The 23940-nt window shown below is 33.7% G+C and overlaps 2 protein-coding genes across 3 annotated transcripts in view; one reads left to right on the forward strand and one right to left on the reverse strand.

Moving 5' to 3' along the window:
* Window positions 1-1120: 1120 nt before the first annotated feature.
* On the reverse strand, window positions 1121-10848 carry LOC129002795 (katanin p60 ATPase-containing subunit A-like 2). The gene is made up of 10 exons (XM_054430856.1): window positions 10734-10848; window positions 10132-10202; window positions 9020-9158; window positions 6432-6770; window positions 5957-6125; window positions 4819-4931; window positions 3505-3701; window positions 2806-2965; window positions 2201-2303; window positions 1121-1336 (listed from the first exon to the last, which is right to left on the reverse strand). Exons 1-10 carry the CDS (start codon window positions 10788-10790, stop codon window positions 1200-1202), a joined length of 1485 nt encoding a protein of 494 aa, XP_054286831.1. The 5' UTR covers window positions 10791-10848; the 3' UTR covers window positions 1121-1199.
* A 7406-nt stretch (window positions 10849-18254) lies between these two features.
* The window catches only part of LOC129003037 (tyrosine-protein kinase CSK-like), a 55495-nt gene continuing 49809 nt past the window's right edge, over window positions 18255-23940 (forward strand). For both annotated transcript variants that reach the window (XM_054431240.1, XM_054431241.1), the window contains exon 1: window positions 18255-18389. The gene's annotated coding sequence lies outside the window, so the exon portion shown is untranslated. The remainder of the gene's footprint in view (window positions 18390-23940) is intronic.

The following is a 23940-nucleotide window of genomic DNA, read 5'->3' on the forward strand; positions in this document are numbered from 1 at the left end:
ATTCTTTAAGTATTGCAATTTTAAGTTGATGTTGCATGAAGACAAATTACTAAAAATTAATCATGGATTACTGTAAGTTTATTCCAAAGAATCTAACATTTGGTAAATTGTGTATCTCCCCCAATACATATAACATTACTATACTGTAGCTACAAAGCTATTATTGATGATTTAAGCAAGCCATTACTACTTGTTTTAACTACTGTATTTTAATTTCATTCTAGAACTATTTTGATTTTCTTTTGATTATTCTAATAAGTTGGCAACATTTTGAGCGGAATAAACACCAGTTTATTTTAGGGATGAACTGATTAGACTCAAAATATCTTGAGCCGGAAAGCAAGTTAAAAAAGTTAAAGTGAAGTCCAAGGGTGTAGCATGTATCTCGAAGCTGTGATTTGCAAACATCCAACACAATTTTCAGTCAAGCAAATGTGTAAGATTTTATTTGTGTTTGAAATTTACTACCCTCGTAAAACATGTAAATAAATTTCTCGTTACATTTGACTCTGCTGATCCATATTATTAGGCCTTATTGTAATTTTGGAACACAGCTCAAAATATTAGCTATCTAGTGTAGCATAACTTATTTATGCAAATGTTAAGGGTAAAATATTGAACACTCATTAAAATCGCATCTCTATAGTCTAATGACTAGAATTACTTCAAAAAATGTGTTGACAAATTAAACTACAAGCTACAAGTGATTAAATTTCAAAGTTGATAAAAAGCTATGCAGATTTTTCAGTAATGTTGTAACTTGGCTTTTTAACTGCAATATTAGGGGGCCTAATAAATTATCTTAATCATCTATCTTAAGCATGTAATTGAACTCAGTAACCTGTAGGTAAACATCAGTTGATCTAAAATTGAAAAAAATGATAGATTTACTGTTAGTGGTACTGGGTCTACTTATCTAAACATTATTCATACAAAGGGCACCACAAGCAATTACCAGTTCAGACTTTTTGAATGATTACTACACCTTCTGAGAGTGAATAGGAACTAGCAAAAGATGATATAACTACTATCCAGTATCCAACCATATTAACTTTTTAGCCACCACACCAATTTGAGCTAAAACTTTTATAAGTATTTACTCGAAATGTAATGACAAATATTCAACTTGTGAAGCAGAGTTTACTATTTAGATTTCATATTGCAGCATTTCTTTAAAAGGACCACAATTATTTCTTTTGTTATGTTGAACCATACTCCGTCTGCCATTTGCGATATTTCCCTACAAGCGAAGAGTTTGAAGGCTTAGTTCGAGTTAATGCTGCTTCCACATCCGCCGTTGTCATCGGCTTCAGTTGTAACTTCCCGAGCTCATTATCTAGTAAAATAAAATGCATTAATACTTTATAGTAATAATTGATATAAGCTCATAGTTATTGTCATGCAATTACTATAAAATTAATAATAATTGTGAAAATTCTACATTGCTCTTTTTTTAAAGTCGTAATAATTATTTCTTGGATTCTGAGTGGGTTATCAAGCTATATCTCACCAAGTTCAGACTCCTTTTTCAAAAAGGAAAATTTTTTTACTGTCTTTATTATCTTACCTTTGTTCACTTAACAACACAATTTCTTTATTTGTTACAAAACCTTATGCAATCAAATATGATAAAATTAAAACCGCCACTTTTGAACTTATATGTTAGTCTCTAACACCTCTTCTTGGTAGCTGATTGCTATCTTAAAACGTAATCAAAATTATTAGTAATGCGTCAAAACCGAATCTCAAATCTCAAAACCATAAGAACACAAGAAAAGTTTGGGTTTTGAGATTCAATTGGCAAGATTCAAAATCCAAACCAAAACCGCCAAAAATAATATCGATCTTTATACAAATGTTTGAGTTGACCTCAAATCCATGGTATTAATTATGTAAGTGTCTGGAGTTTAATTTATTTCAGTTTTATAATTTCATAACATGACTTAAGACATTTAATAATATCCCTAAATTTTCTTTTAACCTTAAAGAACAAGTTCAAAAGTTTTGCATTCAGGTATTGAGATTCTTGATTTGATTTATGTTTTGATTATGAGATTGAAAATTTCTAGTTTAAACCATTTCTAATTAAAATCTAAGCTTTGTGATACTGTTTTACATTATATAGTAAGCAAGATTGTTTATAAAAACAGATATGTTTAAGTTATACTAACTAACCACAAACTGTAAATTATACACTCACCACTAGTGCTGGATTCTAGGTGGCCGAATGCCTGTCTCATGGCTTGCATGGCTGCCTCTTTACATACGAGTCGAATGTCAGAACCAGAGTAGCTGGCGGTTTTCTATACAAAAAAGGAACAACACAATGTACTCAAAACTGTAAGATAGGGTAGAGAGGTCAAAGTCAAGTACATTGGAAAAACTAAATGCCAATATAGAGTGAAAGAAAATTTGATCGTTAATTTGAAAAAAAGTAACATCAAAATTTTACTTTTTTAGTAAAAGATTTTACTTCAAATAGTAAAAAAAAACTGGCTTATTATTTTATTTTGTTGGGTCATCTGATATTTTGGTTTAGAATCTTGTGAATTGCCTCTACCTTCAGCCCATGAAGTTGTAATTTTCTCCCACTTTAACAATACAGGTAAACCTGAAACCCTAGTGTAGTAGTCTTCAATTTTACTCCGAGGTTATCAGGGTACATTTATTATTTTAAATGCTCTCAGCCGTCTTTATGGAGATTTACTTGCAGAGATAAGTTCAGGTTAAATTATCTTAATCTTGATGGCCAATCTATCGGCCTATGGGCTTAAACTAGGGATACTATTTAAAGTGGGGTCCTACCTCAGCAAGCAGATCGTAGTCGAGGTCCGCAGTTAGTTTGGGTCGTTCCAGTACCAAGGGTGGTAAGTTGTGTTTTATCATCTCCCGTCGGGCAGCCAAATTTGGCAGATCCACTAAGATACGTTTCTCCAGCCGTCGCAACATTGCAGGGTCCAGATCCCTAGAGACAGAAACACGTACAGATAACAAGGGCAATGTCTAGTCACAGCTTTGGCAAACCATTAGATTCACCTTCTGGTTTATTCTTTCCTGTAAATATGGCCACAAAGAAGTTGGTGAAAGAAAAAATCTTTCTGATGTGGTACTTTAAAATCAAAATGATGTATATTTAAAACAGCCCTAGCTGATGCTGAATACGGATTCAAAATAATAAATGTCTTGCGAGTCTTTCAGGCTCTGAGTTTTCCATGTTGAATTTGCCCAATAAAAACATCTGTATTTGATCTTTGTGTGTTCAGTTAGGGCCAAAAACACAGAAAAATTCGGCCTCCAGGAAAAGGCACCTTAACCGTGATTCACTGCCTGCTACCATAACTTTTGGCTATTCTGATGATGTCCAGTCTTAATATAGCCTGATAATTGATGTTCTACTGTGTTGTCAAACAAAAAAAGATGATTCCTTTTTCGCACATTTCAATAGTATAAAGTTATCATGCAGCCTCTAAAGGTATGCATTAGTTTGAAATGTTCAGTTGTTACCAGGGTAAGTTAGATGTAGCCAGCAGAAAGACTCGTTCGTCAGACTGAGCGAGTCCGTCCAGTTGTACTAACAGCTCAGTCTTGAGTCGTCGACTTGCCTCATGTTCGACCGCGTGATCTCTACGACCAGCCAAGGCATCCAGCTCGTCTATGAAGATAGTGGACGGGGCGTGATACCTGGCCACCTCAAACATTACCTGAAACCATTGACTTTTGAAAATTGTTATTATTTAGCACAATTGAATGAGCTTACATAATGTGCTACTCAATTCAATTTCTTCCGTAACTTGCAGATACTATGATGGTTGATTTTATTGGTTCAAAAATCGACCTAACAGTATTAGACCTAAATCAGTAATTTACATCAGCTAACTCAGAGGCTCAATCTAACTGTATTCATTTTTATTCTAAAACTGGCTACATAACCCTGACATGGGAATGGGATTATAGTTATATTCATACCCAAAGCTGGAACATAACTCTTGGTCTCCAGTTGTGTAATAAAATGTATTAAACTAGACTGCCTATTCCCATGTAAAAGTTCTAGCTAGATCTGAATAAAAATGTTTGGTTTGATTTTTATTACAACATTTGTTAACCATTTGGATTTAACATGTCAACAAATACTGCATATGCATACAAAAGCATGCAACGTAGTCATAATGTTGTTTAATTAAGAACAAGATATTTTCTGGGTCTTTGATGAATAATGGTGTTTTTGAGTTTGGAGGACCATAAAACAAAGTGCAAGTGTGGTTCAAGGTACACATGACGTTGAAAGAGGCTGTCGAATGCAGTAATTACAAACACAGCTTAATACTGTATTTGCCATACAATGCCCAGACCTTGTACTATAATTATTTGTTCAACTAGTGTGGGAAGTAGCACTTTGCTGCACACGAGAGAAATGTTTACGCACAAGTCACAGGCGAGTGTGGAAAATTATTTCTCAAGTGCAGCAAGGGCAATTTGCACTTGAAAGCATAGAAATAATTGGTCTTTCAAACACCAAAAAACACGTTTTAGGTTAAATCCAAGCATTGAACGAAATGAGAAACAGATGATTGTAGTCGTAGTATCTTTAAGTGTTGCCAACTTATTTTTAAAGCGTACACATATTTCTTGCCTAATAAAAGCAGTAAGCACGCTGTTTTGTATTGTTTGGTTGGAATATTGGAGTGCGGCAAAAGTAAGTAAATACAGCAATTAGCAACTTTCTGTACTATAATCAGTGTAAGGAAGCCCACTTTGTCAGGTGACTGTAGGAAAATAACATTTCTATTCTGTGTCAGAGTTTGTGACTTGATAACTCACTCTGACAAGTTTCTCTGAGTCTCCTCGCCATTTGCTCACAATGGAACTGGCCGAGATGTTGAAGAAAGTAGTTCTGCACTCTGATGCTACAGCTTTGGCAAGCAGAGTTTTTCCTAAAATAGAGAGAAAATATAAGGATTCAATGGAATAATGGAATTGAAGTTTTTAAAATGCAATAAAAATTCTAACTGTACTGTTTAGACCTACTAAACATTACCGTACCATGTATACTGTAAACAGTTATTGAAATGTAAAACTTGATTATAATAATAATGTTAAAAGAGGATCACAAGTGTGATATTTTGTGAAATCACTACTAAAATTGTCGAAGTGTGTAATATCTAGCATACAGTCATACTGTTGTTATTATTTGGGTTAAAAACAGCTCTGTAAGAGTTGTGTCCATCCTATGATTTTAGTAACTCCTACATTTTTAACATGTTAATCTAATATTATTATAATTTATGAGGATAACCTTAAAGTTGTAACCTTGCATTTTAAAATAAGAAAATTATTGTGGATTGTATAGATATAGCATAAGTTATTGAAGCTAGGGGTATGTTGTCTAACCTAATCTTTGCTTCGAAATATACAACTGCCCTCACATGAAGTACAATTTACAATTTCAAACGTTTGTACTGCCTTTGCATGAGTAGAGAGATACATTCCATTTAAATAAGTGATACAAAAGGGGGAACAACCAAAAAAGTGAAAACCGAGAACCGATTGAAAACAAAAACAGACCATTAAAATCAGCAACCGACCCATAACTAAAAGAGATCTACAACAGTAGTTTTTTATGCCATTTTATCCTGTCTTCTTAAAGTTCAACTGTATACACAAAATCTATTTCTTTTAATAATCTTAAGTTACATTTTCAACATTATTTCACATTATAGAGATCTATGTCGTCGTCTGCTCCTTTACATTCTGTTGGCCGAGCCAAACCAATTACTCACACTCCACGCTCCACTGCAAACAGTTCCCTTAGCCTAGCTCATTTCCAATTTATTTGAATTTTTAATGGTTATGGTTAACCCTGGTTTCGGTTTAATGGTTTGTAGTTAAAAGTTATTTTAGTGTATTTTGTAACTATATGTTGTCATGGTCTGGAACTTATAAAATACTACAAAGTTACCAGTTCCTGGAGGTCCGTAAAGCAAGAGTCCCTTCCACGGAGCCAGGATACCAGTGAACAGCTCCGGATACTTGGTCGGATACACCACAGCCTCCTTAAGTAGCCTTTTGGCTGATTCCAGCCCCATGATGTCCTCCCATCTCACATTCAGGTCCTGGACGAAAATCTCCTGAGGAGCCAAATAAATAATTAAGGGTCACAAGGATTTAGAACAATCAATAGATCACTGCAGTATTGAAACAGATAAGAAAATAATATGTTTAAAGTGATTGTAAACAGTTTTAGTTTTAAAAGTTAATAGACTATTACATTTGAAATTAATATCTCAACAAGAATAGTACGGTAGCAAACAACTCATTATTATGTGTGTGTTTAACTGTGTGGCTTACAATCGCTAACCAATTATTTCTAGTCTTTATAAGAATTTATATTTCAAATTCCAAGCTGTGCAATTAGTTTAAAATGTTTAACTTGCCTTAGATATTATGTCTGCAAACTCCTTCATTTCCCCGGTGTATCCCTCCAGGCCTGAGATGGGTTTAAGAATTCTTTCAGAAGACAAGTCAGATTCAATAGGTTGGAGGTGAACATTGGGGTTTGGAGCGGTGATCGGGAGAATTGTTATGTCGAAATCTGAAACAAATGGTTTGTTTTTTCCTCTTGTAGAGTTTCCAGGAGCTTTTGACGAGGTTTTGTTTTGTTTTGGGCAAGAGAGTGAGCTTGCAATCAACTTGCAGTCAAATCCATTCTCGCTTGATTTTCTTTGTAATTTTGATTTGCCATCTCCACCTCCAGGCAATATTTTCTTACAAATCTGAAAAATGAAACATGATTATTAAATATGACTATTTTAAAGTTTTAAAGAACTTCAGTGTCTAGTCATTACAAATATGTTGCTGCTTTTTATTCAGGTAATTGAGTTATTCACAACATGATATCTAAAGAGGAAACCAACATCCTGTTATGGATCAACCTTCATTTGCTCTTTGTGTGTGTGTGTGTCAGTCAATATTGTTTGAAAACAATCTCTATTTATTGTTGTAAAAAAAGCCAATAGAATGAGGACAAACACATTCGACTTAATACTTCTCATTGTTTTATCAGCAAGAAGTTTCAAAGCTACTGGTAACGATGATTGTGGCCCACAAACAATTGATTATCTTGATTGCTGTAAAAGATTTGAACACAGCTTTGACATCTTCAAAAGTGAAGTCATTGGAAAGTGTTTCAGCAAATTTCCTTCTTCTGAACAACCGTTTGATGATAAAACACCACCGGTAAACATTTCCGGATCAGACCGAGAATTGGAAATGCTCAACATCCAGACATGTGTGACTGAATGTATTTTCCAAGAAAGTGGATATCTTAAAGATGGTAAAATTGAAATGAAATCACTTAAAAAAACTCTTTCAAACAGGAACGGGGATTTAGAAACTGTTGTTTCAAAAAGTGTGGACAAGTGTGTAGACTCTTTAGAAAATGCAGCCAAAAGCAATCTGACTTGTAAAAGCGGATCGGAAGAGTTTTCAATTTGTTTGCTGAGAGAGACGTTCCTAAACTGCCCAAACACTTTGTGGATTAACAGCCTGGACTGTGAGGAACTTAAGCTTCAGGTGACTAAGTGTCCTTCTTTGTTTTATTTCTAAAGTATTCATTAAATATTTTGAAAGATAAAGCACTGTTCAATTTTTACAATTCATGTTTTATTGATGGGTTTTATATAACAATATGGTAGACACCAAATAGTACGGCTGTTGTTAACTCTAGTAATTGATTTAAGACCTTTCTGATTATAAAAGCATGATGATAGTTTTTATATGTATTGGTTGATATAAAGGTACCGGTAATGCTAGAGTGGGTAACTGTTAAGTAAATTTTTGTTGCATTTTAGATTTCATTAGATGTTTTTGACTGACAGTTTTTCAATGTATCAGTTGATTACAATTTGAATAGACAAATAATATAGATATTTCTCTCTAGATTAAAAACTAAGTTATTAAAATTTATTGAAACATTCCAAGAAATCGTCAAGCATTGTAACTATTCTTTTCAAAAGCTCTACTATAATTTACTATAAAACGATGTAATAGTATATTTATACTACACTAGCTGTGTGCCCGTTCTACGCACGGGGATCTTATCGTAGTCAGTTGAATGAAACCTTCTTATATTAAGAACAGCAGTTCGGTTTACATATTTTCAGATATGCTGGTAAAACAATTGTATATAAACATACAGTATCTGACAGTTTCAAGTTGGCGTTTTTAATCTCACTTGGTTGGGATTTGCTTTCTAAACGTGATCGAAAATGGTTGCGGTATTTGTAAACAAAATTTTTAAACATATCAGTGACGGCTAGAAAAAAATTATCTTGATCCGAACAGCTGTTCGTTATTTCATAGATGATTATTTTATGAAAATTTTATGGAAACTTTACAAAAATCGCACAAAACTGCTTTTTTGATTGTCCGTAATTTTATTTACAAAGTAGTGAGACCATATTTTAATGGCTAAAGACACTCTCGTCAATCCAGTGAATACATTAAAATGACTTGGATCTTAATAGGTACTTTCGTTTTCCTGGAGAAGATAGCGTAAAATGCCATCTTGAGTGTTACAGACAGACAGAAATAGAAATAAGACTCGTTTCTGCTTTTTTTTATGTATAAAAAGTAAAAATAACCAAAAAATGTATAATTCTGAGCAATGTACAGACAAAACTCTAATTTTATTTATATAGCCTAGATTAATAATCCAAAAAATAGGTGTTTCCCTGATACCTGGTAAGTATGGTTGTTCAGAATATAAGGTAAAAACTCATTACCGTACTACGCAATGAAACCCCATTTGATTAAGCAGGCGGCAAACAGCTCTTTTCCGGACCAAATCCTTGCGTAGTAAGTTCATTTAAACAGTGTAATGTGGCTAAAAAATTGTTTCAATAAAAAAATGTTTAATTTACATTAAAAAACCTTTGACACAAAAATGGAGATCCCTTAAAATTAATAAGAAGTGTATCAAGGGAAACAAACTGTAGATGATATAATTTTTAAACTGCAATACCTTAGGATATTTCTGGAACCGCAGAAAGAAGTACGATTCAAACTCCTGAAGGATGGTGTAGAGATCAATGTTATCACATACCACAAACTGATTGCTGAGACTGGCCTCTGACTCAAACTGCTGAGCTGTACTGTGATACCTGCAAATTGAAGAGTACTATTTAATGAAATAAATAGATTATAATAATAAAGTAAAAATGCCTTTATTATGAAGCAATGTACAGTATACATCTGCTTTACTGAATAACTCAAGTCAATAGCTCGTAACATGGCAATAGTTATCAAAAGTCAGTTAAAATAATAGCCAGTTTTAATGATCTTAAAACGAAGTAGGATTATATGTTGAACATAATTAATTAAGGTCAACACTCTTAACTTGACATTGATCCAAGGAAAGGTCATTGAAGTTGTTAGGAGTTTGTCGAACAACACCGGCCCAACATACAATGATTTTTTTCAATTAAAACTTCGATGGAAATGAAGAAGTCGGTCTTGCCAATTATTTCCCAGAGAGAAAAGTCTGTCGAAGGAGAGATTGTGACATTGGTACTATACTGAGGCTCTCCAGAAATTAAAGTGTTTTAGTGAACCATCACCATAAAGCAGGTCCGTACTCTGCACATGTAAACTATGTGTCTGTTCATACTCACAAACAAGCGCCATCTCTGCCTAGATACTTTGAGTGAATAGTTTTTTTGCAAAAAAATGTAAATAGCCTGCTGATTGATTTTGTTATTGCTTGAAATGCTCTTAATTTGTATTCCAATTACCTATAGCGGTTCTACAACCTTGTAAAGAGGGGAGGGGGGTGAACGGTTCCACACCAGGAGCTAGGGGGTCTGGGGGTCCTCCCCCAGAAAATAGTCTTTTGTTAACGGCATTTGGTGAATATTTTAAAAACCATTTTTAACGCCTAGAACTGTGTCCAAAAACCTCCGTTACATTTTTATGACAAAATGTATGAAAAATTAAATTAATATTTTACAGGGTCCAATGGGGGGAAGCCCCTATATAGCTCCCCTGGAACAGCCACTGCCTATGCAACTAGAAAATATTTATTGAGCTACAATGCCTACTTACTTTTAAGCTCTAGGCTAAGTAATTTTGTCTTACCCTTCATCCTTCAAGTACTGATGCACAACGTACAGAGTGTGTTTTTTGCGGTCTTGCAGTCTTTTCTCCTCCTGATAGATGGAAAACAAATTTAGGATCTGACTTTACCGTATTGCATCTTAGAGGTGTGTAATATGATTTTTAGCAATATTAAAAAACATCGTAATAACTACCCGGATATAGTTACCAATGATCCTCAATAAGGTACTAAAGTTAGCAAATTTATTTTAGAATTTATTTAAATACCCTGCTCAAGTTTTATAGACCTAATTTTTATCATTTGGTATATGATGCTAACTAAAAATAGCTATCTATAAAAGTATAAAAATTTTTGCTTGTCCATAGACATTTTGTCATGAGCATGTTAAATGTACCCATATTGATAGTGAGTAATCACTCTAGTTTTATAAAAATCCCTAGTTCTGGCAATTTAATTATTATTTTATCATTTCTGTGATTTGACTACATTTTATTTTAATGTTGTAAAAATAAAACTCAAGTTACTATATACACTCTGATATAACCAAGATGACTTTACTTCATCAAGTTTGCTAAATGAAAAATGTTTATTATCTTTAAAATTCGCTAAGTAGGCTACTCACAAAATCTCTAACTTGATGAGCTAACTTTATTGTAGAATAATTTAAATCTGTTGTCATTTCTAGATATTATTATTTTCTTTTGTTTGCAGAAAGCCTACCAAACAACACTAGGAAAGAGGGGGAGGGCGTAGTTAGAGGTTGCCATGACAACATGGATGTAAAATGTGTGTGATTGATCTCCTACTGGGAATAATCTGGCCAGCTGAGCTGACATAAGAAGTATATTATGTCAAATCAAGGCATATAATTTATTTTTTATTGTTACTGTTGGAACCCCGTCGAAATCGACGGTTAATCTTGAGGTTTTATGTAAATTCAGCAAACTGTGTAGGATAGAGTGAAGTCATTAAAATCTTAGATATATGAAGGGAGGATAAGCAATAATAAGTATGACGATTGTGTTCCCTAAAAAACGTGATTGATGAATTCGTTTAACACAATATTTCCTACCTTTCTTTTTATCGGCTTTAGGTTGCCCAAAAGGTTTTTTAGGAGTCTCATAATTGTTTGTTTCAAACCAAAGCCACTTTCACTATATGGGAGAATGAGTTCATATAATTAGTCTATCATGTTACGGAAAGAGTCAATATTTATTACTAACCACTAATTCCATCTGCTTTAGGAAAATCATTCAGATTGTATCCGGATTTATAAGTAAATCTTCATATTTTTTTTATAAAAATATCTGATGCTCCAGAAAGCAGTAACATTCTTACTTCGATCTCAGCAATTTTAAATCCTTCTCTTGCCACATCGACCCATGTATTTAATCATCCTGTTCTTACTTGATAATTCATTAACTTATGGGGTAGTTTTGCCTTGGCCATATAGATCACATAAAGCTGTGCATGTATTTCGTGGATTGGAATGAACCATAATTGTAGGAAATCTCATCACAAATCTTGAACATTTGCGGAACCAAATCCATAACCTAGTCCAGCATTGGTAACAAATTATGCAAATGCGATGAGATGTGATGACACTTTTATGTTTCCGAATGTTTTGTATGTAGTGAGGTTTAGATGCGTTGTTCAACCTAGCTACATGTGTACATCAAAGTAAAAACTGTGTACACATTTTTTTTTTAAATACCTGAATTGACATTAATTCACCTTCTTTACCAAAACCATAGACTTCGTAGTTAGTCTATTCCAAAACTTGAACACAGCTCTCATCCTCAACGTACTCATCTATGACACAATTTTCAACCCGATTATCAAAAACTGTTATACCAATAAATGAATCTCAGGTGTTCTTTCTTGAATTTAAAAATAAATGGTGATTGAAAGTAGGAAAAAAAGGAAAGTGCCAACCTTACAATATGCACCCCCGATAAGGAATAGTTACCTTTTATAGTTACCGATAAGGTATATGTTCCTTTGAAATTGATAAGTCACACTTATTTCATAATTTAAAATTCTCTAAGAGCAATAAAGCATAGATTTTTGAACAAAACATTTCAAACGTATCATAAATTCATCATTTTGTTGAAACTATAAAAAACTTGCCATGCAGTGGAGAATCCATTTAAAATCATAAATAAAAATGTAAACATTTAATTTTGACAGTTTCAGTAGACCTTTGAATTCAATTTTAATATTAACAGCTGGTTCATAAAAGTAGTGTAAAATTATCCATATGGTCGAAATGTAAACAATATTGCAGAGTGAACTTTAAAGGCCTCTGGGGCAGAGCCCCAAGGGAATTTACCTCTTTCCTCTTTTGATGGCTCATCTACAGACCAAGACCTTTCTTTAGAGCAGGGGTTCCCAAACTTTTTTGGTGATGTACCCCTTAGTTCGTACTATGTATTAAGGCGTACCCCATAATACAATTAATTTAAAAATGTATACGTATCATTAGTTTGCTTTAAAAAAATCCAAGTTATTATATGCATTCATCATTACTATGACCTATGTTATAAAATCTGAATTTCAACGATAAAATGCAATACAAGATTTTTAATATTATATAAAATTACTATTTTATTACTTTTGTTTTTAGTTACTGTATTGATGTTGAAATTTAGTAGGTTGGAATGATAAAATGCAAGAAACTACATTAATACATTTATTTAATTATAATCAAATTACAAAATACAAAATTCAGAATTGTGAATGTCACACGATAAATCTGTCACACGAAAGTAATCAGTTATTCAATGTAAGGGATGAGCTTGAATGGAACGACTTAAACCGCTGATGTCTGGCATAATTGGGCTTAACTTGAGTCTGAGATCACATTCCACTGTATGCATTCGGTTCCTGTATTTATTTTTGATATACAGCAGATGCGAAAATCCCGCCTCACATAGATAGGAAGTTCGGAACGGGAGTAGAAACTCAACTGCTTTGTCAGCAATTTCACCGTACTCTGAGCGTCGTTGGATCCAAAAATCAATAAGCGTGGTTTTGTTAAATACTTGTTTTAGGTCCGAATTACAGTTTAACTCAAAAAGCTCCTCTTTGAGTTTCAGAGAAAAGCTGTCTTGAACAATTTTCTCAATATCAGCAAAAGGGTTTTTAATCCATGAGTACGAACTCAGGTCTTCTTGTAAGTATTTTGTAAAGCTAGCTCGGAGGGAGCCGCAATGATCATAACCTCGCCACTAGATCGCGCAAACTGGCACAGTCCTACTCGCGTACCCCCTGGCAATGTCTCGCGTACCACCAGGGGGTACGCGTACCACAGTTTGGGAACCTCTGCTTTAGAGACCCCTACCAAGTTTATACGCCCAGCCGTTCTCTCAAATTAGCTGTGACAAAAACCCCGTTTTCCTCCATAAGAATAACATGGGATGGGAATTTAAAGGCCACGGGGGCAGAGCTCCAAGGGAATTCACCATGTTTCTCTTTTGATGGCTCATCTACAGACCAATACCTTTCTTTAGACACCTCTACCGAGTTTCTACGCCGAGCCGTTCTCTCAAAATAGCTATGACAAAGAAAAACAGTTTCAAATTAATATATAGATTTTTTATTTGTATATGCTTTGAGTATATGTCATGTGTTGACTACAAACAATAACACCAAGTTATGACAAAACAGCTTAGTAACTTACACGGAATCCAATAATGTATTGACTTTCTATAGTGCAAGATTTTAATATTAAATCAATTTAACAGAATCTTCATCAAGATCTGGTGATATTGGTTTTATTCCAATTTAAAATACAAACTTCACCAATATTTTTGAATTTTTATTTTCATGAGGCTTTTTGCCAGCTATGATGGCATCATCAGACACTTCACAAAAACTATGAGGCAAAAGGCCTCATGAAAATAAAAATTAAAAAATATTGGTGATATTTTTATTTTAAATTTGAATTTAGCAGAAGTTTAGTACAGGCAGGTTTATAAACGACAAAGGATTTTGCTTTAGGGTTTATCGTTTTAGGCCTTCTATGTTCTTATGTTTATTATAAATATTTTATTGATTGGTCTCCATGGACACAACAAAAACAAATACCCCCGCCACAGCAAACCTACCGACTAAGTGCATTTCCATTTATCTGAATTGATTTTAAATCAAATCTATTTAAATAATATTAGGTTTTTAATGAGTACCTAGGTGGTTTGCTGCCACAAAGCAACTATAAGTGTGTTTTTTAGTAAAATATTAATAACTTCGTATAATATGAATAAATTAGCCAAGTTTGATCAAAATATATCCTTAAACAAGCAAACTGTTGTATTTTACAATATTCTCCATAAGAATAACATGGTAATTTTAAATTTACAATTTTTGAATCTTCTCATCTGTTACTAATAACCGTACAAAAACACTTTTATACACTAAATTATTATTTTTTTTTAAAGGTCTAGAGAGAAATTGGAAAATTTTGTGTTTGAGGGTCAAAAATGAGAAAACCCAATTTTTACCCCGTAAAATCCTGTTTCCTTGGTCCGATCATGCTGGTTCAAGTTTATCCCGCATTACACCTTTAAACCAAATTTAATCTAAATCGGGCAAAAATTACTCGAGTTATCGCTTTTACGGACACACACATTTATATAGATAGATAGATAGATAGATAGATATATATACAGGGTGATTGATATAAGTGTGCCAGCCGTTTTATTCGAAAACTATAAGAGATATAAAAAAAGTTAAATGGTAAGTGCCTTGGATTTTTTATTTAAAAAATTATAGTCAAGTCAAAAAAAATATTTTAGCCGCCATTTTTTCAATATGGCCGCCAACTTTGATTTTTCTTACGGAATACCCTGTATTTTATGATGTATTCTGAAAGAAAAAGTAATTTTAAGACGATTTTATTCTTGTGATTTTTTTCATAAACCTAACCGTTTTAAAGATAATAATGGTTAAAGTTTTGAAATTTCTGCTTGAGAAAGAGTTTCGAAGCAAGCATGCCAGCTGTTTTGCTCGAAAACCATTCAAAATTTCACAACTTAAACCATTATTATCTTTGAAACGGTTAGGTTTATGAAAAAAATCACAAGAATAAAATTGTCTTAAAATTACCTTTGCTACCAGAATACATCATAAAATACAGGGTGTTCCATAAGAAAAATCAAAGTTGGCGGCCATATTGGAAAAATGGCGGCTAAAATATTTTTTTTGACTTGACTATAATTTTTTTAATAAAAAATCCAAGGCACTTACCATTTAACTTTTTTTGATATCTCTTATAGTTTTCGAATAAAACGGCTGGCACACTTATATCAATCACCCTGTATAATCATTTGAACGAATGGAGTTTTTGGCCTGTGGGGACATCAAAATGAAAAAGTAAATTGGTCCCGGGCCTAGGTCTTACCGTGCCACCTACTGTAAATAGCTACGGTAAATACGGCTAACTGGGACGGGTGGCTTGGTCCTGTAATCCAGCTACTAGGAGGTTACGAATTGTGGATATTTATAGTCATGCACTGTGGATGCGAAACTCCCTGGTGTGGATTAATGCCCGCACGAGTGAGTACTACGACTATCCACAGTACTATCCTTAAAATTAGACCAATTCGTATATACCAAGGCAAAAACGTGGTTCAGATTCCACTATAAACTGTAGGTCCCTTAGTTGCCATTAGCTGTATGGGCTATTAATTAACAGCTCTGTCTAAGTGTCTAAGGAATAAGTCGGTCTTAGTCACTAACAAGACTACAAGATCGTGCCACTCATCCTACACTCATCTTCATTCACACTTGGCTTAAAATACCTAATTTGTATGGTCGCCATTTCGTTGAAAAGTATTTAAAAGTATTAAAGTAAAGTAAATTACTTCCCTATAGGGAAATTCGGTAATACTGTAATAACATTTTGGTTTATATAAATTCTTTTTCCTAATGGTAAAAAATAACCACACACTAGGACTATTAAACAAACTGGTTTGTGTAATTGTAAATTGTATCATCATATTGTCTCTGACTAATGAAAGTAATTTTGTTTAAAGCTAGGCCTACCCTGAAACAATTAAAGAGATATCGGTCCCACCTGTTTCTAAAGGACAGTATGAAACCAATGAAAACCAAACCATGAAAGTTCGGCTACAAACCAGTTCATTTATTGTAAAATGTAGGATATAGTTTTGTAACAATATATGTATTCTTCCAAGATTCAACCTTCTTGGGTAGGGTTCCTTCTAACTAGGAATAATTAGAATTATCAGGATTATTTAATTTAATGTGATAAAAATTCATCAAGCTCCAAGAAATCATCGATGGTGGAAGGAAAAAACATTGTTGTGCTATTCCTGTTATATGCTGACGTCACCCAAATTGAAAAAAAAAATCACCTGATCGTATTGCCATATAAGTATATATTTGTTTTGATTTGATTGTTATTGTTTTTATATTTTTTTCTAAATGTTGAAATGGTGTTTGCAATCTGGATGACGTCAGCATATGACAGGAGTGACATTACTGTCACCAGTACCATTGAATATATAACACTATATTTGCCAGTACCCAGTGCGTTGCTCATCATGAACGTTAGTGGGGCCATCTTTAAATGCCCTTACCCACTTGTGTACCATTCCGTCACTCATAATGTTCTCGCCATACACTTCACTAATCTTTCGATGAATTTCAATGGCTTTCACACCTTTAGCAGTTAAAAATCTGATTACAGCACGCACTTCACAGTAGGCGGCAGTCTCAATTGGCGGCACCATTTTGAATGCTCGAAACCGGATGTAAACATGGCCGATTTTTGCCGAATTTCCTATGCAGGCTTGCCAATAGATGCACACAGTGCCAATGTTCAAAATGAAAATCGCAGCGCTGGAAACGGAGAAATTTAAAAACGCAACTTACTTAAAAACATGCATCGTCCTTTTTTCTCAGCTCGTGTTTATCGTAGGGAAAATTTACGAATACTATTAGAAATATATTTTCCTGTAGGATGCAAAATCCTGTTAAAAAATAAATGAGGCAAAAAATTAAACACAAAAAATGAATTTAAAATTAAAAATACCCCCGCCGCAGCAAACCTGCCGACTAAACAAATTTCCATTTGTCTGAATTGATTTTCAGTTAAATATATTTTAATAACATTAGGTTTAACGAGTACCTAGGTTTGCTGCTTCAAGGAAGCTAATAAAGTGTGTTTTTGAGTAAAATATTGATAGCTTATTACAAAATAAATAAATTTGCCAAGTTTGATCAAAATATATCCATAAACAAGCAAACTACAACATTTGACAATATTCTCCATAAGTATAACATGGAAATTTTAAATTTACAATTTTTTGAATTTTCTCCGTTACTAATAACCGAACAAAAATACTTTTATATACTAAATTATTTGTTTTTTTAAGCTCTTTAAAAAGGTCTAAAGAGAAATAGGGAAATGTTGTGTTTTGAGGGCCAAAAGTGAGAAAAACCAATTTTTACCCCATAAAACCCCGTTCCCATGGTCCGATCATGCTGGTTAGCGAACTCATTCGGTCCCGGGTCTAGATCTTACCACGCCACCTACGGTAATAGCTACTTCCCTATAGGGAAATTTGCTAAAAAAAAAAAAAAAAAAAAAAATAAAAAACATGGACCTTATGGGTTGCATAACAAAATAACAACGAAATATTAACAGAAAATCGATACAAATGGAAGAAACTACAATCACATGTTCTATTTACAGCGTGGTGGGGAAATAGAAGAGTCTGTACATTACATTTTTGGTTGAGTTTTCGACCACTGGATGACCTCTAGGTTACATAAATACATATTTGTTTGGTGTATTAGTGGAATAAATAAGCGATTTATATGTATAGTAATTTAGGGCACCTTACAACTACAATAACTGTTGTTGAATTTCGTTATTGTAAATTTCAAATCGACCCGCCTTCCTGACAGGAAGTGGAACTAGTTCTCTTTTGAATAACTTAGTATTATTTCCTTACACACAATAATAAAAAGAGAACCATCACAAGGCCCTGTTATAAATAACTTAGATAATTGTTTTTAGTTTTAAATTACATTTTGGAAATCAGTAATTTTATTTTAGTAGCTATTTTGAGTTGTACTATTAACAATATAACATTAATATTTTCAAGATGGCTGACAGTGTAGTGAGAGTTGTGCGTGCGTAGGAACGTTGTGAGTGATAGTGACGTACTTCATTGAAGGATTTAGTTAGTGTCAAAACACCAAAATAGTGATAACTTGAATCTCAACTACTGCAGATCTATAACATAACGTAAGTAAACATACATAAAGTCTATTGTAATCATAATGACCAACGTGAAAGCAAGTTCATTCTGCTAAATATTTTTAGGCTAGGGGCCTATTGGCCTGTTGCTCCTAAACATCAAAACTTTGTAAGTCGATGGAGACCTTGGTAAATAAAACAGAATAGACTTAGGGAATCTTAAGGTTTAGCTGTTAAACTTTTTAAATCACCAGTTGTGGTAGTATAGGCCTATAGTATGAAACCACCATTTTAATCTGATTTGTGATTTCTTGAAATATTTTAGGCCTAACCTGAAGTCTGGGTTAGTTATGTTAGGTAGGCCTAACTTAGCCTAAGTCTTTTCACGAACACCAGGCCTGCCATTTCACGAACACCAGGCCTGCCTTTTCACGAACACCAGGCCTGCTTTTTCACGTCTTAAATTAGCCTATTTCTTGTCAGTCAATGAGAGGGACCTTGGTGTAAGTAAGTTATTCACTTTAATTTTCGTGAGCTCTCAAGTTCGAAGTTAATAAATTCTTGACCTTAGCTTAAGTTATTTACACTTAAAGCTAAGATCACATTAGACGCACGTTGCACTAGTAGGCCTAATTTGGGTACAGTTTGGCAGTGAACCTGCGAAATACGGTATTGAAATAAACTTAACTTACTTCAGCGAATCCCTAACTTAAATTAAAATAACAACAAAACATTTTATCAAAGCTTTTTTCTTTTTTAACCTTAACATAAGTAAGTGTTTTCGTAGATATTTAACTTAACCCTCTATCTGGCGCTGGTCGATTTTTGACCACTAAAACGTGAGTTCTCAGTGGCGCTGGTCGATTATAGACCAAGATGACATGGGTCGGGTAAAATATGAAAACAGCTTTAAATATAACTATATATTTTCAGAAAGATCTTTTTATTACCTATTGCACAGTATCATTTCATTTTTTGTTGAAGCATTCTATTATTGGCAAATATTTACCGTATTTACACTGGGATATGATGTAATTTGTATATGTCTACTTACAGTATTTTTAACGCTGAATCCAAAAATGCAATCAGTTTTGGTCGGAGAGATTCCTAAGTGGCGGTAGCGGCCGTAAAACGAAGGTTAGGATTACAAATCTAACAAGGATAATTGAGCGGTACTGAAGGTAATGGTAATATGGTGTGGTCTGGACGGGTCCATACTGAGTGAAGAGTGAGGAGTGAGGACTGAGTGAGAAGAGCAAACAACTGTTTAAAAATACTTAATCTAATGTGGAATGAAATAAAATCAATTCGTTTAGAAACGAAATGATCAGTTCTTATTTAGGCATGTGAGGAAGGTAGGTCAGGTTTTATGCGGATTCGTGACTGTATTAAGTGTTTTGAAGTGAGGTTAGATTAGGAAGGTAAAGGTTAGGTTATAATGAACCGACTCATTAATTTATGCAACTTCCAGACTGTTTTTGCACAATTAAATAGTGCAAAAACAGTCTGGAAGTTGCATAAATTAACGAGTCGGTTCATTATAACCTAACCAACTTACCTAATCTAACCTCACTTCAAAGGACTTAATATAGTCACGAATCCGCATAAAGTCCGACCTATCTTCCTCACATGCCTTTTCTGACATAAACTGCGATTTATACATTAATATTAAGGTTGGGTTGGGTTAGATTAGATTAGATTAGATTAAATGTAACATCATTTATTAGTTGCTGATACATTAAATTATGCACTGTGGCACGTTTTCACTTTTAGACACATGGGATTATGTACTATGGGATTATGCACTATGGCACGTTCATTACCAGACGTTGAGGCCTTAGTCAATGGTTGAGGATTGGAATGAGGACGATGATCATGTCGGCAGTGGCCTAGCTTCTATTACTGATATTTTACGTGAATAAATTCTATTTTGTTTTATAATTTATGTTCATGTGATTAATAGTTTATGTATGGTAGTTGATTTATTGTATTTTATAAACATCACCAAAGTCCATTTTCTTTTTAAAATCTAGTTAATGCATATTGTAACTCTGATTTTGCTCTCATGGCGTCATGTGTGGTTTTGTCTGTTTAGTATAGAATGTACACAACTGACAGCTGTTTCCACTCCACAAACCTTCCACCCCTTTTAGTGATAGTCGGCACTAGAACTTGGACTCGTCCATACCACAAATATGGTAATATATCAACAAAACCGAAGCTTAATATTAATTATATAACTGTACGGCCACTTAGGAATCTCTCCGACCAAAACTGATTGCATTTTTGGATTCTGCGTTAAAAATACTGTAAGTATACATATCAAAATTACATCAAATCCCAGTGTAAATAGGGTAAATAATTACCCTATTATTTCCTACGTGACAAAAAGAATTTGGTAGTTTTTCAAAAAAGAACATATGTATGTAGAATTTTTTTTTTTATAATTTTATTTTTATGAGTATTTAAAAAAAACATTGATATTTCTACGTAGGGAATCATATTTCACACAACCTTTACATTTAGATAAAATGTGTAAAAAAATTATTTTGTGGTTTTCTTGTGTGTTGCTTTTGAAATTTCTAATTTGCATAATCCAAAAATTTGCAAACCTTTTGCTACTACGCCTAAACGCATTGCTAGGAAAAGAATATTTTTATATTATTACATTCTAAATTCATTACTGAAATAGAAAATATGTATGTGTGTACTTATATTCACAAATAAATGTTCTGTGGCAAAATATATGATACCACTAAAAAAGTGCCAAAATATACCCGCCACTGGTGAATAAAATGACCGCCAGATCTAGGGTTAAGTTAAGTGAATAAAACTGGAAGAAATAATAATGAATTTTCTATATCTAATTAGGCAGAGGATGCGTGTCCGGTAACCGAACGTGGATTAGGCGTCCGGCAGTTTCTCTCATTTAACCTTGAACCTAAGTTAACTAGGCTAACCAAACTACCCCTCTAGCTGATGATGAAAAAATCTAATGAAGGTTAAATTCTGTCCATAAAATACAATTAGGCTATAAGTAAGTTAAATGCGTCAAATTCTAACAAAAGATTTACAGTTAAGAAGAAATGGTAGGCCTATTCTAAGCAAATTCTTTAACAAAAAGTTAGTGTCACCGATGGGGTTCGATCTAGATAAGGCCTACCTCTTGTACAACAGCTGAGTACTCTATCCATTACACCACGAACACTGATGGCTGTACATCGTATCGTTGTGAACGGTGTTCCGGGCCCCCACAACCCAGTGACGTCACTGCCGGACGCCTAATCCATCTGGTTACCTACCGGACGCGTATACTTTTACGTTTTCACGTATAGGTAGGTTTGTCTTTTGTGGTAGGTAGGGCCTTAGTCATATTTAGTTAAATTGTCATTACCGGTATATTTGTCTTAAAAAGGAAAATAAAAAGTGTTAGCCTACTTAACAAAATTTCTAAAATTAGGTAGGCTACTGATGAATAAAATTCTCCACCCTGTTTTCACCCCCTCCTACCCAAAAACGGCACGCAAATTTGTGTTTAACTTTTTTACACGGGAGGATTGCCCAACGATTTGGCACCCATTACAAACTTTTTTTATTGGTGTCCGTAGGTTTCCTCTATTTAAAAAGCCACTTTTTTTAAATCGTCAGAAAAAATCACATATTTACCCCTCAATATTTCCTAAACCGTTTAGATAGGAATTGTTTGGTATCATCTTGTTCAAAATTTAATGTAGGTAAATTATTTAAATTCTTAATATATCAATAAAAATGCACCGTTTTCAAGATATTTGTAAAATAGCCTAGTAAAAAAAGTCCCATTCCCCTCCCTTTTCTTTTTAAACCCTCCTTCCCAAATCTGACACTCAAATCATTGTAACTTTTTTTACACATAGGCTATTAAGGGAGGTCTATTGAACAATTTGGCACTCATTAGAAACTTTTTATGTGTGTCCATGGGTTTTCTCCATTTAAAAAACTACTTTTTTTAGAATTTTAAGAAAAAATCACATTTACCCCCCAATATCTACTGAACCGTTCATAGTAGACAGATATTGTACGGTATTATTTTGTTTGAAATTTTAATGTAGATTATTTTTGTAATTCATTATATTTTGAAAAAAAAAAAACGCATGGTTTTTGAGGTATTTGCGAAAAAGTAAAAAAAGTCATATTTTCAACCCATTTTAACCCCCTCCCCCCAACCCCGACACCCAAATCAGTATAATAACTTTTTTTTACAAATTGAGGGAATTGTATTCAACAATTTAGCGCTGGTTTGAAACTTTTTTTGGATGTCCCAGTTTAGGTCTAATTGCACCGTACTATTACTGTTAGACTAGACATCTCTTCTACTCTCCTCATGCATAGGCCTACGATCTCTAAAATTTTCTCCTCCTGTTTTCAATATTTCTTCTTTGAACTCGAGGCATTTTCTGTTCTTCCAAAAAAACTGAATAAATATTTGTTTATAGGTCTAACCTCGTGAATATTACAAACATCAATTTTACTTGCTCTCCTAAAAGCTAGGCCTACTGAATTTCTTTTTATTAACAGCTCTGTTTTTTATTTTAAAATTTGTTCTGTCTAATTCTTATGGGGAAAAGTAAACCTACAAGCAAAACTACAAATTAAGAAGGGTCTTTTGACAACGTTGAAATTGGTCCACAGCTAAGGGAAGAGTATTGTTCTAAAAAAACGGCTTCACGCAGTGGCGGTCCCAGAATTTCATTTGGGTGACCTCCCGGGGGTCTGGGAGTATGGAAAATCCCTAAAAACATAATTTTATACGTACCGGTATTTGAGCTCTAAAATATGCTCAAGGTAGGTATGTTAGCTAATAAAATATAAACTATTTCGGGGTGGGGGGTTCGGGGATGGGGATATATCCCTCCCATCCCTCCCCCCTGAGACCGCCACTGGCTTCACGTATTATATATACAGTAGGGTATATAGATTTTATATGTGTGGCCCTACTTAATAATAAAATTTATTTTTAAACAGACGATAAAAACGGAGTTCACCTCTTTTATAATATTTATTATCAAACTCTTGTTATTTGACTTTGGCTTAAAAAAATTAAGAAAAACTTACCTATTTGTTTAACTGTGCTGATTACTTCGGTTGCTGTAGTTTAGAAATGTCTGCTGTAGTCAATGTTAGTGAACAGGAAACATTAAAAAAAAGAAAAAAAAACTCACACTAAACATCTAGGTAGGCTACCGTTTTAGTGATCATTTTTGCTTTAGTAATGAGAACGATTTATTCCTTTAACAAACTTTAGTAGGCTACCGTAGTTAGTGAAATCAATGTGCTTCAGTAATGAGAACGATTTATTCCAACAAACTTTAGTAGGTAATTCTAAAAACTAGATTTACGCTAATAGTTGCGTTGTTTTAAATGACATTGCAATTGAGTACAAATTCATATAATCAGCCTATTGTTAGTCGTACTGTATGAGTCTAAGTTATAACCTAAACAAACTTCCAAGTTGATGAAAATTTAAATTCAAAGAAGTGCTGATTCAACTTTGTCGTAGTGGGTGGTGGCATTTTTGAGTACGTAGAATAATGAAAGAGGTTGTACGCACACTCTTATACGA

This window comes from Macrosteles quadrilineatus, unplaced genomic scaffold (assembly GCF_028750875.1).
Source record: "Macrosteles quadrilineatus isolate MER2022 unplaced genomic scaffold, UCM_ALF_1.0 Scaffold_9__3_contigs__length_116548681, whole genome shotgun sequence".
NCBI lineage: Eukaryota > Metazoa > Arthropoda > Insecta > Hemiptera > Cicadellidae > Macrosteles > Macrosteles quadrilineatus.

What these genes read in the sequence shown, in the direction of transcription:
- LOC129002795 (XM_054430856.1), bottom strand. Translation starts at nt 10,790, where the DNA reads ATGACAACAGATTTAAATTATTCTACAATAAAGTTAGCTCATCAAGTT. An exon ending in CTCATCAAGTTAGAGATTTT is followed by an intron (nt 10,203 to 10,733) that starts GTGAGTAGCCTA and finishes TCCATCTATCAG; the next exon opens with GAGGAGAAAAGACTGCAAGA. An exon ending in CCTAGAATCCAGCACTAGTG is followed by an intron (nt 1,337 to 2,200) that starts GTGAGTGTATAA and finishes TTATTTTACTAG; the next exon opens with ATAATGAGCTCGGGAAGTTA.